Genomic DNA, 16,958 nt, shown 5'->3' with positions numbered 1-16,958 from the left:
CTGAGTGTGATCAATTCTTTGAAGGGTGATGTCACTGAGGGTGGAAGCACAAGCTTTGCTGTTTCAAGTTCTGTTGGTTTGTTGAAGTCCCTGACTCCTTAACCGAGGATAGTATGTGTGTGTCCAAGGAACTAGAGCTACGGGCTCTCACAGCTGAAAAGGTTTAAGGATCCAGCTCTTTAAGAAGAATCTGGCCGACCTCTGAACTGTGAACGTCAGTGACTTAAGCGTTGATTTCTTTCTCACAGTTTTCCCTCAGGCTGATGCATTTTCATTCATTTTTATCACCTAGCAGGGGCAAATCTTGGGTTTTAATTTTAATAAATGAAACAAAACTGATAACCCACCTTTATGGGGAAAAGAGGCCATCGGAACATTAAAATAAGGCACGTGGGTCACGTGAGCGGAAGGGGTGGTCCCAGCTCCCGGAAGCTCGGTTCTCAGCAGAGGCTCAGGCTGCCCAGGTGAAGGTAGGCCCACGAGGTTGGGGCAGGCGTTCCTGAGGGGAGAGTGATGCCAACTGTGAGTTCCTATTCTTTTTTTCCCCATTCCTTAGATTGTTTTTATTTTTGGCTTCGCTGGGTCTGTTGCTGCTGGCGCTTTCTGCAGTTGCGGCTAGCAGGCCTCTCGCACTGGCATCTCTGGTTGTGGGGCTCGGACCCTAGTGCCCCGGCTCAGTAGTTGCTCCAAGGCATGTGGAATATTCCCGAAGCAGGAATGGAGCCTGTGTGGCTTGCATTGGCTGGCCGACTCTTAACCACTGGACCGCTAAGGAGGTGGTTACTTCTTTATTAAAATCTAGAGATGATTTAATTTCTCCCGTCCCCACGCAGCTTTAATAAAGTGAGTCTGCTGCTTCGAGTTTGGTTCGTTTGGTCTGATGTGAATATAGTTTTCTCTTCTGGATTACGCTTAAGAAATTACCTTTCTTTTTTCATTGTCTAAGTTCTGCCAGTTCCTACCCTGCTGTTAAGCACACGGTGATAAACAGGGCCGTGTTCTCAACCTCGGCATGTTTCGACTTTAAACGAGACAGGAGAAGTTTAAATAATATAAGTGATAAAAGTAGCATCCAACAGAAGGTACCTGGGGAACAGAGACTTCCTGGTGGCAAAGAGCCGAAACTTAGAAAATAAACTGTCAACAAGATGGGCGTGGGGAGAGGGGGGAAAGGGGTTGGTGGATGGAAAGGCTTTTCTGTCGGAGAAAGCTTTGGCGGACGCTCGGAGGTATTTGAGGGACATGGTGCTTGTGATAGAGGGGTGCTCCCTGGTGATGTGGGTGGAGAGATGATGGAGGAGCCAAGTCAGAGGGGGCTTTGTTTTAAAAGGAGCTTGAACTTGAAGGTGCTGGAGTTATTTAAGCGTTTTGGACGGGGGCTGAGCTCTGCAGATGCCCTTTTGCTTAGATGCTTCAAAGAAAGGCAGTACTGGAGGCCAGGATATTGAGAGGGTCGTAGCTCAGAGATGATGCAGACAAGGGTGAGAACACAGAATGCCAAGATTTGGGGGTGGAAATGAGATGTGCTCATGTTCAGTTTGCAGATGGACAATTCACTATCAATTAAGTTAAAGGTTGCTCGTTCTGAACCGCGTTTACATTCACATCTGTTGCCTTAAAAAGAGGGATACTGGCGGGAGAAATAAGGGTCAGTCTTTAAAAGGGAATGGTTTTCGAAAAGTTGGAACTCTGGAACGTGGTTTGTCGTCGGTGACAGCAGGAATCCCTGCACAGGTGGAGACCCTTGGGCTGACACGAAGTCTATTCTAATCAGACTTTCCACCTTCACTTGTGCCATCCAAGACTTTTCGGTTCTCTGTTCTCACTTCCACATATCTACTTTTTTCCTTAACAAATTAGCACCTAAGGTTTATTAATTCCACCAGCAGATGGTCCTGACACATACAGGCCTCCCTGTGAAAACGTTTGGATTTTTAATCAGGATGTTTTCTGCCCACACAGAGTTCCTCCCCAGGCTGCATCAATAGCAGCAGTCCTTGAGGCCTTTCAATAAGGCCCAGGTTGCCAAGCTGCTGGCAAACTGCCCTTCCCCCTCCAGTCTCCCCAGTGCATCCCAAATACTGAAGAGATGGGCTGAAATCCTTATTGGAAAGGCTGTCATGCAGAACCACTGTTGTTCTGAGCCTGTGACTGTAAAGGCTCTTGGGAGGAAGGTAGCTGTCCACCCTCCTGGCAATTGATGGAAAGAGATGAGTGCCCACGGCTAATCCACCTGCTGATGAGGGTGTTTACTGCGAAGTGCTCACACTGATTTGCCATGACATGGTAGTAAAAACAGAACACACCAGTAAAAACCCAAGTCCTTGCTATGGCAACTTACACATTACAACATAGCCACATCGTCAGCAGAGAGAGACCCAGGCAACATCAGCCAGGTGGCCAGGCACACACGGGTCTCCTGGTTATTTCCAATCAGGTTCATATTAGACACCTGTCTCTTCTCCATGCTTTTATTTTAGGCCTTGATGATATCTGCCAAATAGTATTTAGTTCTAGCTATCTGCAAGGATCTGTGCCAAGGTGGCAAGAGGGCTTAAGAGGATCCAGTAAACACTTACCCTTCTAAGAGTCAGGGACTGTCCCAGATGCTGCAGATAAAAAATACATTTCATATGAGCCCCATCATCCTGGATGGTACATCCTATAGCAGGGGTTCTCAACCTCTGGGATCTAATGCCTAATGATCTAAGGTGGTGCTGATGTAATAATAATAGAAATAAAGTGCACAATGAGTGTTATGCACTTGAATCATCCTAAAACTATCCCTCCCCATCCCCAGCCCCAATCTGTGGAAAAATTGTTCTTCCACAAAACCAGTCTCTGGTGCCTAAAAGCTTAGGGACTGCTGTTAATCACTCTGAAAGAGGGGCTGAGACCGAGAATGCAGCCCCAGAGACAGGATCAACCCAAATCTGCCTTTGAAGGCTTGGTGGAGGGAAGAGGGGTACAGGTCCCCAAAGACTGAGTGTGAGTTCCACAAGCTGGAGGAGGAAGGGTCAAACCCACTGGAGTCTAACCCACTGTGGAAACACATGGTCTACTCTCTGCTACCCCAGCCTCTCATACCCTGATATCAGATGGTGATACAGGCTCAGTTCAGTTCAGTTGCTCAGTCGTGTCCGACTCTTTGCGACCAGATGCATCGCAGCACGCCAGGCCTCCCTGTCCATCATCAACTCCCGGAGTTCACCCAGACTCACAGCCATCGAGTCAGTGATGCTATTCAGCCATCTCATCCTCTGCCGTCCCCTTCTCCTCCTGCCCCCAATCCCTCCCAGCATCAGAGTCTTTTCCAATGAGTCAACTCTTTGCATGAGGTGGCCAAAGTACTGGAGTTTCAGCTTTAGCATCATTCCTTCCAAAGAAATCCCAGGGCTGATCTCCTTCAGAATGGACTGGTTGGATCTCCTTGCAGTCCAAGGGACTCTCAAGAGTCTTCTCCAACACCACAGTTCAAAAGCATCAATTCTTCAGCGTTCAGCCTTCTTCACAGTCCAACTCTCACATCCATACATGACCACAGGAAAAACCATAGCCTTGACTAGACGAACCTTTGTTGGCAAAGTAATGTCTCTGCTTTTGAATATGCTATCTGCTGCTGCTGCTGCTGCTGCTAAGTCGCTTCAGTCGTGTCCAACTCTGTGCGACCCCATAGACTGCAGCCCACCAGGCTCCCCCGTCCCTGGGATTTCCTTCTCCAATGCATGAAACTGAAAAGTGAAAGTGAAGTTGCTCAGTCGTGCCCGACTCCCAGTGACCCCATGGACTGCAGCCTACCAGCCTCCTCCATCCATGGGATTTTCCAGGCAAGAAGACTGGAGTGGGATGCCATTGCCTTCTCTGCTATCTAGGTTGGTCATAACTTTCCTTCCAAGGAGTAAGCATCTTTTAATTTCATGGCTGCAGTCACCATTGGCAGTGATTTTGGAGCCAAAAAAATAAAGTCTGACACTGTTTCCACTGTTTCCCCATCTATTTCCCATGAAGTGATGGGACCGGATGCCATGATCTTCGTTTTCTGAATGTTGAGCTTTAAGCCAACTTTTTCACTCTCCACTTTCACTTTCATCAAGAGGCTTTTGAGTTCCTCTTCACTTTCTGCCATAAGGGTGGTGTCATCCGCATATCTGAGGTTATTGATATTTCTCCCGGAAATCTTAATTCCAGTTGTGCTTCTTCCAGTCCAGCGTTTGTCATGATGTACTCTGCATATAAGTTAAATAAGCAGGGTGACAATATAGAGCCTTGACGTACTGCTTTTCCTATTTGGAACCAGTCTGTTGTTCCATGTCCAGTTCTCACTGTTGCTTCCTGACCTGCATACAGATTTCTCAAGAGGCAGGTCAGGTGGTCTGGTATTCCCATCTCTTGAAGAATTTTCCACAGTTTATTGTGATCCACACAGTCAAAGACTTTGGCATAGTCAATAAAGCAGACATAGATGTTTTTCTGGAACTCTCTTGCTTTTTCCATGATCCAGCAGATGTTAGCAATTTGATCTCTGGTTCCTCTGCCTTTTCTAAAACCAGCTTGAACATCAGGAAGTTCACGGTTCACATACTGCTGAAGCCTGGCTTGGAGAATTTTGAGCATTACTTTACTAGCGTGTGAGATGAGTGCAACTGTGCGGTAGTTTGAGCATTCTTTGGCATTGCCTTTCTTTGGGATTGGATACAGGCTTGATATTGGATACAGGATTGAAACAGGCTCAGTACCCGGATAATGCTATTGCCGAGGTCAAGGGAGGCAGGTCTGAGGCCAGCGTCTCTCCAGAGGACTAGCCATACTTGGGGTGGCTTTCTTCTCATCTAGCCTCTTAGGCAGAGACAGTTTTCACAGTCCTAGGTTTCCAAAACACACACACACACACCCCCTCCTTGAAAGAGATCAGACATCAAGAAATCAGTTGAAAAGGGGGTAGTTTTGGTCCCCCGACACCCCGCCCCTCCAGTCTTTTCCACTCCTTCAGCTGTTGGTTTTCATTTCAGGTGTATGTGTTCATTTTTGCCACTCTGCATGCCAGTGTCCCCTGCATTGGGAATTCAGAGTCTCAACCACTGTACTCCCAGGGATGTCCTTAATTTTTATTTTGTTATTCTTTGGGGGGATGTCAAATATTGATATTCATCAGAACTACCCAGGGTGATTGTTCTCAAACTGCGGCTGGGAAACCAGCATTGGCATCACCTGAGAACTTATGAGAAACACAGATTCTCAGACACTGCCCAGAACTGCTTAATCACAAACTCTGATTCACTTTAATAACCCCTCTAGGTGATTCTGATATGCTCGTTTGGGAGTGCCTAACATAAGAATAGTACAGGTTCCTGAACACCATTCACAGAGATTCTAGATCATTCAGAATGATCAAATATTTTGCCCATCTTTGCATCTTCTGCCCTCTTGGACCCATCCAGGCTTAAGCTTGTTTCCTGACCATCCCCTCTACCTTATTGGGTTCACCTGGGCTTGTGGTCAACCTTCAGTTCAGTTCAGTCACTCAGTCATGTCTGACTCTTTGCCACCCCATGGACTGCAGCATGCCAGGGTTCCCTGTCCATCACGAACTCCTGGAGCTTACTCAAACTCATGTCCATCGGGTCAGTGATGCCATCCAACCATCTCATCCTCCTTCGTCCCCTTCTCCTTGTGCTGTCAATCTTTCCCAGTATCAGGGTCTTTTCAGATGAGTCAGTTCTTCACATCAGGTGGCCAAAGTATTGGAGTTTCAGCTTCAACATCAGTCCTTCCAATGAACATTCAGGACTGATTTCCTTTAGGATGGACTGGTTGAATCTCCTTGCAGTTCAAGGGACTCTCAAGAGTCTTCTCCAACAACACAGTTCAAAACCATCCATTCGTTGGTGCTCAGCTTTCTTTACAGTCCAACTCTCACATCCATACATGAACACTGAGAAAAACCATAGCTTTGACTAGACGGACCTTTATTGGAAAAGCAATGTCTTTGCTTTGTAGTATGCTGTCTAGGTCGGTCATCGGAGAAGGCAATGGCACCCCACTCCAGTACTCTTGCCTGGAAAATCCCATGGACGGAGGAGCCTGGTAGGCTGCAGTCCATGGGGTCACTGGGAGTCGGGCACGACTGAGCGACTTCACTTTCACTTTTCAGTTTCATGCATTGGAGAAGGAAATGGCAACCCAGTCCGGTGTTCTTGCCTGGAGAATCCCAGGGACGGGGGAGCCTGGTGGGCTGCCGTCTATGGGGTCGCAAAGAGTCGGGCACGACTGAAGCGACTTAGCAGCAGCAGCAGGTTGGTCATAGCTTTTCTTCCAAGAAGCAAGCATCTTTTAATTTCATGACTGCAGTCACCATCTGCAGTGATTTTGGAGACCGAAAAAATAAAGTCTCTCACTGTTTCCATTGTTTCCCCATCTGTTGGCCCTGAAGTGATGGGACCAGATGCCACGATCTTAGTTTTTTGAATGTTGAGTTTCAAGCCAGCTTTTTCACTCTCCTGTTTCACTTTCATCAAGGCGCTCTTTAGTTCTTCTTTGCTTTCTGCCATAAGTGTGGTGCCATCTGCATATCTGAGGTTATTGTTATTTCTCCTGGAAATCTTGATTCCAGCTTGTGCTTCATCCAACTTGGCATTTCTAATGATGTACTCTGCATATAAGTTAAATAAGCACGGTGACAATACACAGGCTTGGCATACTCCTTTCCCAATTTGGAACCAGTCTGTTGTTCCATGTCCAGTTCTAACTGTTGCTTCTTGACCTGCATACAGATTTCTCAGGATGCAGGTAAGGTGGTCTGTTATTCCTCTCTCTTTAAGAATTTTCCACAGTTTGTTGTGATCCACACAATCAAAGGCTTTGGCGTAGTCAATAAAGCAGAAGTGGATGTTTTTCTGCAACTCTTATTTTTTGATGATCCAATGGATGTTGGCAGTTTGATCTCTGGTACCTCTCTGCCTTTTCTAAATCCACCTTGAACATCTGGAAGTTCATGGTTCACATACTGTTGAAGCCTGGCTTGGAGAATTTTGAGCATTACTTTGCTAGCATGTGAGATGAGTGCAATTATGAGGTAGTTTGAACATTCTTTGGCATTGCCTTTCTTTGGAATTGGAATGAAAACTGACCTTTTCCAGTCCTGTGGCCACTGCTGAGTTTTCCAAATTTGCTGGCATATTGAATGCAGCACTTTCATAGCATCATCAGAATTTGAAGTAGCTCAACGGGAATTCCATCACCTCCACTAGCTTTGTTTGTAGTGATGCTTCCTAAGGCCCAGTTGACTTGGCATTCAAGGATGTCTGGCTCTAGGTCAGTGATCACACCATCATTGTTATCTGGGTCATTAAGATTTTTGTATAGTTCTTCTGTGTATTCCCGCCACCTCTTCCTTTTATCTTCTGCTTCTGTTAGGTCCATACCATTTCTGTCCTTTATCGAGCCCATCTTTGCCTGAAATGTTCCCTTGGTATCTCTAATTTTCTTGAAGAGATCTCTAGTCTTTCCCATTCTATTGTTTTCCTCTATTTCTTTGCACTGATCACTGAGGAGGCTTTCTTATCTCTCCTTGCTATTCTTTGGAACTCTGCATTCAAATGAGTGTATCTTTCCTTTTCTCCTTTGCCTTTAGTTTCTCTTCCTTTCCCAGCAATTTGTTAGGCTTCCTCAGACAACCTTTTGCTTTTTTGCATTTCTTTTTCTTGGGGATGGTTTTGATCACTGCCTCCTGTACATTGTCATGGAACTCCATCCATAGTTCTTCAGGTGCTCTATCAGATCTGCCATTTCCTATTTAACATGCTCTCTGGGCCTGTACATTTTGCATCTGTAAAATGGGAGCAATAATACTGACCATGCAGGCTTCTCAGGGCTAGAGGAATCTGTGCATAGAGTATGGTGCAGCTCCTGACACCTGGCTGCCTTAACAAAGCATACAGTCTAGTGGGCTCATAAACAACAGAAATTTATTTATCACAGTTTTGGAGACTGGAAGTCCCAGATCATTGTGTCAGCGTGCTGGGGTTCTCATGAGAGTCTTCTTCCTGGCTGCAGAATGGCAACTTCTCATATCATCACATGGGGGAGAAATTCTTTGGGGTCCCCTTGTAGAGCACTAATCCCATTCCTGAGCGTTCCAGCCTCATTTTCCCCCAAAGCCCCACCTCCAAATGCCATCACAGTAGGGTGTAGAGTTTTAGCATGTGAGTGGGGAGTGGGGCACATTTGCTCCCTAACACTTGGAAGTGGGCAGTAACTGACAGCTGCCAGATCCCTGTGCCTGTTGTCCTGGACCCAGTTCCTGCTAGGTGCAGTGGATGTTTATCAGGAGAACAGCCCCTGGAACGATTTGGTAGTCAACCTTCCCCATTCTTGGATCGAACTGACTGGCTAAATCAAGTATGACAAGCATGTAAAAAGTGGGCCCTGGCAGAGGCCATTCTGAGCACTGTGACCTTTCCCAGTCCTAAGCTTCCTGTTCCAGGGCCCTGTACAGTCAGCACTGTTGGGTCCCTTCAGTTTCCAGCTGCCCATCCTACTCCTCCTCTGCCCAGGAGCTAGCTGGGAACAATACAGGAAGATGTCAAGCTTCCCTGGTGCCTCAGCAGTAAAGAATCTGCCTGCAATGCAGGAGACCCGGGAAGATCCCCTGGAGAAGGAAATGACAACCCACTCCAGTCTTCTTGCCTAGAAAATCCCATGGACAGAGGAGCCTGGCAGTCTACAGTCCATGGGATAGCAAGGACACAACTGAGTGACTGAACCACCAGCAGCACGTGAGGGTGTCATGGGAGGGATTCCTGTCTAGATCGGGGTGTGTGATGAGGACTGTGTAGGACCCATTCCAAACCTCTGGTGCCGGGGTTGATCCAGCCCTCCCTGACCAGATGCCCAGCAAGTTGCCTGAAGTCTTTGCAAGCAGACATCTCTTCAGAAAAGTCATTCTTGGTAGAGTGATCCTCTTCCAGCACAATTCCACCCAGTGCCTTTCTCAGTGTATTCCTGAAATATCAAGGCTGCCTTCGAGAATACAATCTTCAAACAAAATCCTGTCCCCCTCATTGGGCATAGACTGATTCGTTAGCTCCGTATGGTTTGAAATGAGTTTGTCTGCAGTGATGCTAACTTGATTGTACCTCTCTGCCTCCCTCCTTTCTCCCCTCTCTCCATCTCCCTCCACCACACACACCCACACCCACACCCCTACACCCACACATTACTTGAAAAAGTGTTCCCAAACTCAGAATAAAAGCACCATGGCTCCCACTTACTGTAGGAAAGACAGTCTTGAATACAAGTTCACTGTTCATTCCAGAAAGGTACAAAATGCTCTCTTCCTGAGATTTTAGTTGATTATTACTGTTGGTGGCTGACTACCAGAGTAAAAACAACTGACGTTAGCCTTAATAACAGTCTCTCTTGCACAAAAATGTGTGAGGTGAGTAATGCAGATCAGGTGACTGGAGGGTGAGGAGGTGCTGCCCGTGCAGAGATCAGACCTGGCAGGATGGACGAATCAGTCACCCAGTGTGTGTTAGGAGATTGTGACGAGGCGTCCACACTTGTCACGTTGCATCACCTTCCAGCTAAATTGAGTGTCCTGTAAACTCCAGACTGCTCAAAGCCAGGAAACAGCCTTTGCATTGTCATCACTGAGGCTCGTGAGCATGAGCTGATTTTGAGAATGTTCCAGGGACAGTCAAAACACGGAGTCTTCCAGCGTCTCAAATCCAGCCTCCTCCACATAACTTATGACTTCAGTTTCACTGGAACCAGTTTTCTGCAAAACAAATAATCCTTCCTTAGATATTTTCTAGAGAACTTTTCCATTCTTTGAATTTCTTTTCAGTTGGTTTCAAGTCATTTTGCTCTTAAAAATAGTAAATGTTCACTGAAGAAAATATGGAAATGAAGTAGGAAGAAAAGACCAAAAAACACCCATAAACTTACCTCCCAAGCACAATCCACTGTCTCTTCAGCCCTTTTCTCTAGCTGTTACCTTTACAGTTACATGAAGAGCTTTATAAGTTGATTGCTTTTTGTGCAACATCATATCATATTTTAAGTTATGTACAGCCGGCGCTTTGTATCCACTGGTTTCACTCTTTTATATAAGGGACTCTAGCACCTGCGGACTCTGGTGCCCACAGGATCTCCTGGAGCCATTCCCCGTGCAGATGCTGAAGCATGACTGTATGTTTTTTGGCTGTATCATTTTGAATAGCTTCATCGTACACTATCCACAGTTCACTAAAGTCTTCCCCTAAATTGTTGTATTGTGTCCTATTTTGGCTATTATAAATAATGCTAATTATAAAATTCGTGACCAAAAATAAACTTCCTGTAAGAAATCATATTCCTTCACCTTCTTTACTCATTCAGTGTATTTTTTTCCATATTTTTAATTGAAGTATATTTGATTTACAATGTAGTGCTAATTTCTGCTTCACAGCAAAGTGACTCAGTTGTAAAATATATATGTTGTTTTTTATATTGTTTTCCATTATGCTTATCACAGGATATTGAATATAGTTTCCTGTGCTGTATGTTAGGGTCTTGTTTATCCATTCTAAATGGAACCGTTTGTATCTGCCAACACCAGTCTCCCAGCCCATCCATCTCCCTCATCTCCTCCCTCTCCCTAAAGTCTTCTCTATGTATATGAGACTGTTTCTGTCTTGTAGATAGGTTTATATGTGCCATATTCTAGATTCCACGTGTAAGTAACATCATATGAGATTTCTCTGTTTCTTACTTCACTTAGTATGTTAATCTCTGGTTGCATCCATGTCGCCGCAAATGGCATTATTTCATTCTTTTTTATGGCTGGATAGTATTCCATTGTATATATGTACCACATCTTCTTTATCCATTCATCTGTCGATGGGCATTTAGGTTTCTCCCATGTCTTAGCTATTGTAAATCATGCTGCCATGAACATAGGGGTGCATGCATCATTTTGGATTAAGAATTTTGTCTGGATAAATGCCCAGGAGCAAGATTGCTAGATCACGTGGTAATTCTGTGTTTAGTTTTCTAAGGAACCTCCATACTTTTGACAGCATCTGTACCAACCTACAAGTCCCGCCAACAATGTAGAAGTCATTCAGTATGTTTCTAATACCTACTCTGCACTGGCAAAGGAGCCTGGTGGGCTGTGATCCATAGGGTCACAAACTGTTGAACACAACTGAAACGCCTTAGCACAACTCTGCACTGGACACCACGTGATGCACTGAATGTGCAGTGATGACCAAGCAGCCATGCTCTCTGCCTGTGTACTTTGAGTGGTTTGTGATCTACTTAATCTTGGAAGGAACTCTCTCCAGTTGCCAGTATTGAAACAAAGAATGGCTGGAAACCAGTCTTTAACAAATGGAAACTTAGAATAAGAGTTTGTTTTTGTTTTTTTTTTAAGTGAGCCGTTTTTATTGTTCAGCCAACTCATTCCCCTCCTTGCTCCCTCCCTCTCCTTCCCTGAGTCTCTTGAGTGTAAAAAAATAATTTCTGACTCAGGCCTGGACAAGCAAAAATGTGTGTAATGGTCTCTCTGGGATGGTAGCCACCCTCTGAATCCCAGGACTCTGGGTACCAGCATCAAGTTCAGAGGAGCCAGCAGTGATGAAAAGCGGAGGGTTTTCTTTCCCATCAGCGGAAGGCTTCCTGGTGGTTTGTCAATAGCTCTAAAGGGCCCCCCTCATCGTCATTGTAGCAGAGGCCCCCAAAGTGGACTGGCCAGGCTATGCTTTGAGAGGTCGAGGCTGGGACGCTGCTGCCTGGGGCCCAGCCATGGTCAGCTTTGTCTTGGGTCACTTGTCTCCCCAGGTGGAGGGTGTGGGCCGTAGAACTGACAGCGGAAGATGACGCTTCATTTCCCAGTTCTCCCTGCTCCTCCCCCCGACCCCTCACCCTGCCCCTTCCTCTCCCCCCACCCGCACTCAGGGATCTGTTTTTCACCTGACCCACTGCAGTGTGGAGGAGGGAATGGCCACCCACTCCAGTATTCGTGCCTGGAAAATGGACAGAGGAGCCCAGTGGGCTGCAGCCCGTGGGGTCACGAAGAGTCGGATACGACTTAGTGACGCGTGCATATACACACACACACACTCTCTCTCACTCACACTCACCACCACCCCAAATGTGAGAGGAGAGCGTATTGTCTAGAGGAGCAGCCTGGCAGTGATGGGCTCTGACATGAATCCTTTGCTTATTCTGAAATCAACCTGTCTACCTGGAGTTGTTCCTTTTGCATACATGACTTGATTTTAATTAACAACAAACTGCAGACTTGCACAGTAAACTGTTAAGCCTGTTTCTTTTACCAGCTTCAGAATATGCAAGGAAATTTTGGGGGTCCTGAAGGGAAATGAGATACTAGCATTAATATGTGCCAATAAGAGCCCAGGACAAATGACTTGAGTCTGCTACTTAAACCACAGGTGCTTTCCAGGCATGAGTGTGCCAGAGTCAGAAGGGATCCACAGCACGAATTCACATGAAGCAAAACAACTTTCCCGGGGGGCCACACTCGCTTTCCAGAAAAGCTGTGGGTTATCAAGAGCAAACCAGAGGGTGCCTGGTAAAGGAGACCACAGGGGTGGAGCTGAGTGCAGGAGTGGGTCTTGGGCCAGCCTTGATCCTCTGCTTCACTGGGTCAGTAACTATCATAGGCTCAATCACCCCAGACACCCAAACTGCTAACTCTAAAGGTCACTGCTCCCTGCAGTGATCCATTTTGGTGAATGAGCAACTCATCCCCTAGAACTAGTCACCAGTTGACTTATCCAACCATGAGTCACTTTATCAAAGAGAAGACTCAATTTGTTAAGAAAACTCCTTGATGAGGGTCTGCAGTCTGCAGCCCATGGACTGAGTCTGGCTCATTGCCTGCTTTTGTAAATAAAGTTTTATTGTCCAGAGCTATTTGTATATTGTCTGTGGTTGATTTCACAGTATGACTGCATGATAAACATTTGGCCCTTAAACGTATACTATCTTGCTCTTTATAGAAAGCCCCCTGGCCCCTGATGTAAATATCCATTCAGTTTAAGGACAGATTTGACAAGCAACTGAACATCAGTACACTGAACAGCACAAGACCTTGGTGACAGAAGTTAAAATCTAAATAAATAAGGTGAGATGTTGTGTTTACAGATTGAAAGACTCATTACTGGTAAGATGTTCCTTCTCTCTAAAATCACCTGATCAGGATCCCAGCAGCCTTTTTTGTTGAAATCGATAAACTGTCTCTGAAGTTTGTGCTAAGTCACTTCATTTGTGTCTAACTCTGTGTGACCCCATGGATTGTGGCCTGCCAGGCTCCTTTGTCCATTGGATTCTCCAGGCAAGAATACTGGCGTGTGTTGCCATGCCATATGAAAATAAAAAGGACTTGGAATAACCAAAACAACTTTGAACAGTCATGTTTGGAAGTTTTAAACTACCTGGTCTCCAGGTTTGCAATAAAGCTTCAGTTTCAAGACAGTGTTGTATTGGCATACAGATAGACAGTAATCGAGAAATAGACACACATACGCATGTCGTTGCTTACTGTCAGCAAAGACACCAAGGCAACTCACTAAAGAAAGGATTACTTCTCCCACTTGATGCTAGAACAATTGAACACATGTTAATAAGTGAGTGAGTGGTTACACCTAAGTGCTCTGAGTACATAAATGGCACCTACAAAAACATATTTGGGGAAGTCATTTGTCTGCTCTATGGTTCTTTATATTTAGAAACTAGGGAAAATTCCTCTGAAAAACTTAGGGGTACTAAGGGGCAAAAACATGAATTCTTAAAATGTCAGAGTTAAACAGGTCATTGGACGCATCTATGCCTGTTACTGTACAGAAAAGGAAGTAAAATCTCATGGGGTTGAAGGAATTGCCCACGGTCAGTTAAAAGATGGCTGATAGAAAATAAAAATTCAGGTTTTCTGACTGGTGAGGACCCTTATAATTGAGTAGGACCATTGCAATATTCAGAGATTGTAATGAACATGTATTAAAACAATCAGCCAAAGAGCAGAGTGACTAAAGCAATATGAAGACATCTGGCCTCCTGGGTAAAAGCCCTTTCTTGTAACATGGAAAACGAGTGGCTCAGTGACAGGACCCATCAGTCCCTGGGCAGATACAACATTAGAGAACCTTCAGTATTACCTCATTGTTGATGATTACAAAGAAATCGTTAATGTTACTTTTCGGCACTGGAACAGGTGGAAACAACTTGTTCCATAAGTGGCATCTGAAAACAGAGTAAAGGAGGGAGACAGATGAGCAAAAGCAGCCTTTCTTGTGCTTCAGTAGCTGCTCTAAACAGTGACCTGGTTAATCTCCAAACCTGCCAACTGGTAAATTCAAAATCTTCATCCACAAAGACTTCCAAGTACCTACTTTGTAGTAGTAGTTGAAGATGTAGGGGTACTGCAAGGCTTTGATGTGACTTCTGATCCAGGAACGACAAAATGGCAACTGCTTCATGTTGGTACGTGTGGTCAGACCTGATTTCTGACAGTGAGGGACATCAGATGTGTGGGCTTCCAGGTCACCTATGATGCTGATGTGCCCTTCCTCCTATGTGTTGGCTCTCGGTCTACTTTTTTTCTCTTTTCTAAACTGCCGCCACCACCACCACCACCCCCCGGTGTAGATGCCATCTTATATAACATTTAAAATAGTGAAGCTGTTTAAGATAAGTCATTTTCTTTATTAAGGTTTTTTTTTTTTTTTTGATGTGGACCATTTTTTAAGTCTTTAACTTGTTACATTATTGCTTCTTTAAAAAAAAAAAAAAAGTTTTCGTTTTCTGACTATGAGGCATGTGGCATCTTAGCTCACTCATCAGGAATCAGACCCACACCCCCTGCACTGGAAGGCAAAGTCTCAACCACTGGACCTTCAGGGAAGTCCCCTAAAAGTCATTTTCTAAACTATGAAAAAGCTAAGATAGAATATGTTCTGCAACCTCCTAAGTGGCACTTGACCTTCCTGGACACCAGAGGGTTGAGAAGTTCCTATGGGGCCTTTGGCAGGCTCTAGGATTGGTTGCCAAATCTGCAAGATACTGTAGAATCTGGGAATGGTCGGCTACTCTGGGGCCAGATGACAGAAGGGCCAGGCTAGGACTCGATACCTCATAACTGGGGATCACAACACAGGAGGCACTGTGGTGACTTCAGCACCCAGAGGCTGCCTTCCTTTCCCTGAGATGTAACAGATGTGCCCTGGGGGCTCAACAGAAGCACCCAAGGACTGAGTGGAAGACAGTCAAGGAAGCAAAAGAACACAAATGTGAAACCTTCACAGAAGTTAGCAGACTGTTGGCAAATTCAAGAAGGGGACATCCAGTGACTGAGGCTATATTGAGCTCTGTCCAGTTTCTGTAAATCACCTGTTTCCCAGTTTTTTATTTAGTCCACACTCATCTTGGAAAGGCTGTCCAGGAAGACACAAAAATACTGTAGATTCCACCTGATAACAAGAGCCCTCCATCCAGTGGGTGCCTGGCAAGAATGGAATTCAATATTCAGATCCCAGTGAAAGCACCCAAAATAAAAGGAATACCTACATTCTGCAGATGAGTGAGAAAATCAACAAGATGAAGCAGATGGTCATCATAACTGCAATAAGAAACCACTCTGTCCAGGGCTTCTGATCATCCTTCCCTAATGAAAAAAGAAAGAAAAAATCAGAACTAGAATCAGCATTGAGAGAAATGACGACAGTAGGGCATCAAGAGGCTTGGGTCTGAGTTGCAGGTGCCGCGTGATGCTTAACTTTCCCGAGTCTTAGATTTCTTGTCTGTAAAGGGTAACGGGCATCTCACAGAGCTGATAGGAGAGTGAAATGAAACAATGGCAATGAGACTATTTTTAATCTTAAAACACTATTTAATCACTGAACAGGTATTTATGGGATATATTCTAGGTAATATGCCACCTGGATCTTGGCGTTTAGCGCTTTGGGTGAGTCATAAGGATTTTAGATGAAAAAGCTGTAAAAATGTAAGCCTAATCAGTAACCTAATTGCGTTGCAATCAAAATATCTTACAAAGTCGGACTTTTAGAGGAAGTACAGTATGGAATAATACTTGTAGGTAACAACAAAGGAATCAAACTCTGTTGAAAGTACTTTACAATCTTGTTGTTTAGTTGCCAGGTCGTGTCCGACTGTCTGTGATCCCATGGACTGCATCACACCAGGCTTCCCTGACCTCCACTATCTCCCAGAGTTTGCTCATATTCATGTCCATTGAATCAGTGATGTTATTGAACCATCTTATCCTCTGCCACCCTCTAGTCCTCAATCTTTCCCAGCATTTATAGTCTTAAAATTTACAATCTTAATTGTCCTCAAAGCAGGTCTTGGAATCATGTCCATTTCACAGATAGGGACGTAGATGCTAACTGCCCTGATTCAGTACAGAAAGTGTAAATGCCATCCGACTCAAGTTAAATTTCCTTCTAATCTACATTCAGGGGGTAGATCTTTCTATGGGCTTTAATGATAGCTTGGGGGGGGGGGGGTGTTTTCATTTAAGGTACTGGAAATGCATTCGAGAAAAACCAAATGGTGTTTAGGGAATAATCTGCTTACTAAACTTCCTGATTCATTTTTAGAGAAGATGAAAATATCGAGTTGTCTCTCGAATATACTGGCCTTTCTGTGTTTGTTTATTCCTTTATTCACCTATCTAGTCAATATTTATTGAGCTCCTAGAGTTGACTCATTGGAAAAGACTCTGATGCTGAGAGGGATTGGGGGCAGGAGGAGAAGGGGACGACAGAGGATAAGATGGCTGGATGGCATCATTGACTCGATGGATGTGAGTCTGAGTGAACTCCGGGAGTTGGTGATGGACAGGGAGACCTGGCATGCTGTGATTCATGGGGTCGCAAAGAGTCAGACACGACTGAGAGACTGATCTGATCTGATCTGATTGTGTATTGGACTCT

At 45.0% G+C, this 16,958-nt stretch overlaps 2 protein-coding genes across 3 annotated transcripts in view; one reads left to right on the top strand and one right to left on the bottom strand.

Annotated features, from left to right (window-relative positions):
• Window positions 1-333: 333 nt before the first annotated feature.
• TRNT1 (tRNA nucleotidyl transferase 1) overlaps window positions 334-16,958 on the top strand; it is a 95,949-nt gene continuing 79,324 nt past the window's right edge. Inside the window, exon 1 of one of the 2 annotated variants that reach the window (XM_055557504.1) lies at window positions 334-470. The gene's annotated coding sequence lies outside the window, so the exon portion shown is untranslated. Of the gene's footprint in view, window positions 523-16,958 lie in introns of both variants that reach the window. The other variant, XM_055557501.1, reaches the window with a different exon arrangement.
• Window positions 9,307-16,958, bottom strand: part of IL5RA (interleukin 5 receptor subunit alpha) — a 63,700-nt gene continuing 56,048 nt past the window's right edge. Inside the window, exons 11-13 of the mRNA XM_055558590.1 lie at window positions 15,571-15,667; window positions 14,163-14,247; window positions 9,307-9,778 (exon numbers count right to left, since the gene is read on the bottom strand). Of these exons, the coding sequence (XP_055414565.1) occupies window positions 9,698-9,778; window positions 14,163-14,247; window positions 15,571-15,667 (263 nt within the window). The 3' untranslated portion in view covers window positions 9,307-9,697. The remainder of the gene's footprint in view (window positions 9,779-14,162; window positions 14,248-15,570; window positions 15,668-16,958) is intronic.

Source organism: Bubalus kerabau, chromosome 20, assembly GCF_029407905.1.
Source record: "Bubalus kerabau isolate K-KA32 ecotype Philippines breed swamp buffalo chromosome 20, PCC_UOA_SB_1v2, whole genome shotgun sequence".
NCBI lineage: Eukaryota > Metazoa > Chordata > Mammalia > Artiodactyla > Bovidae > Bubalus > Bubalus kerabau.
Note: the sequence above shows the minus strand (reverse complement) of the source record. Positions and strands in the feature narration are given on the sequence as shown.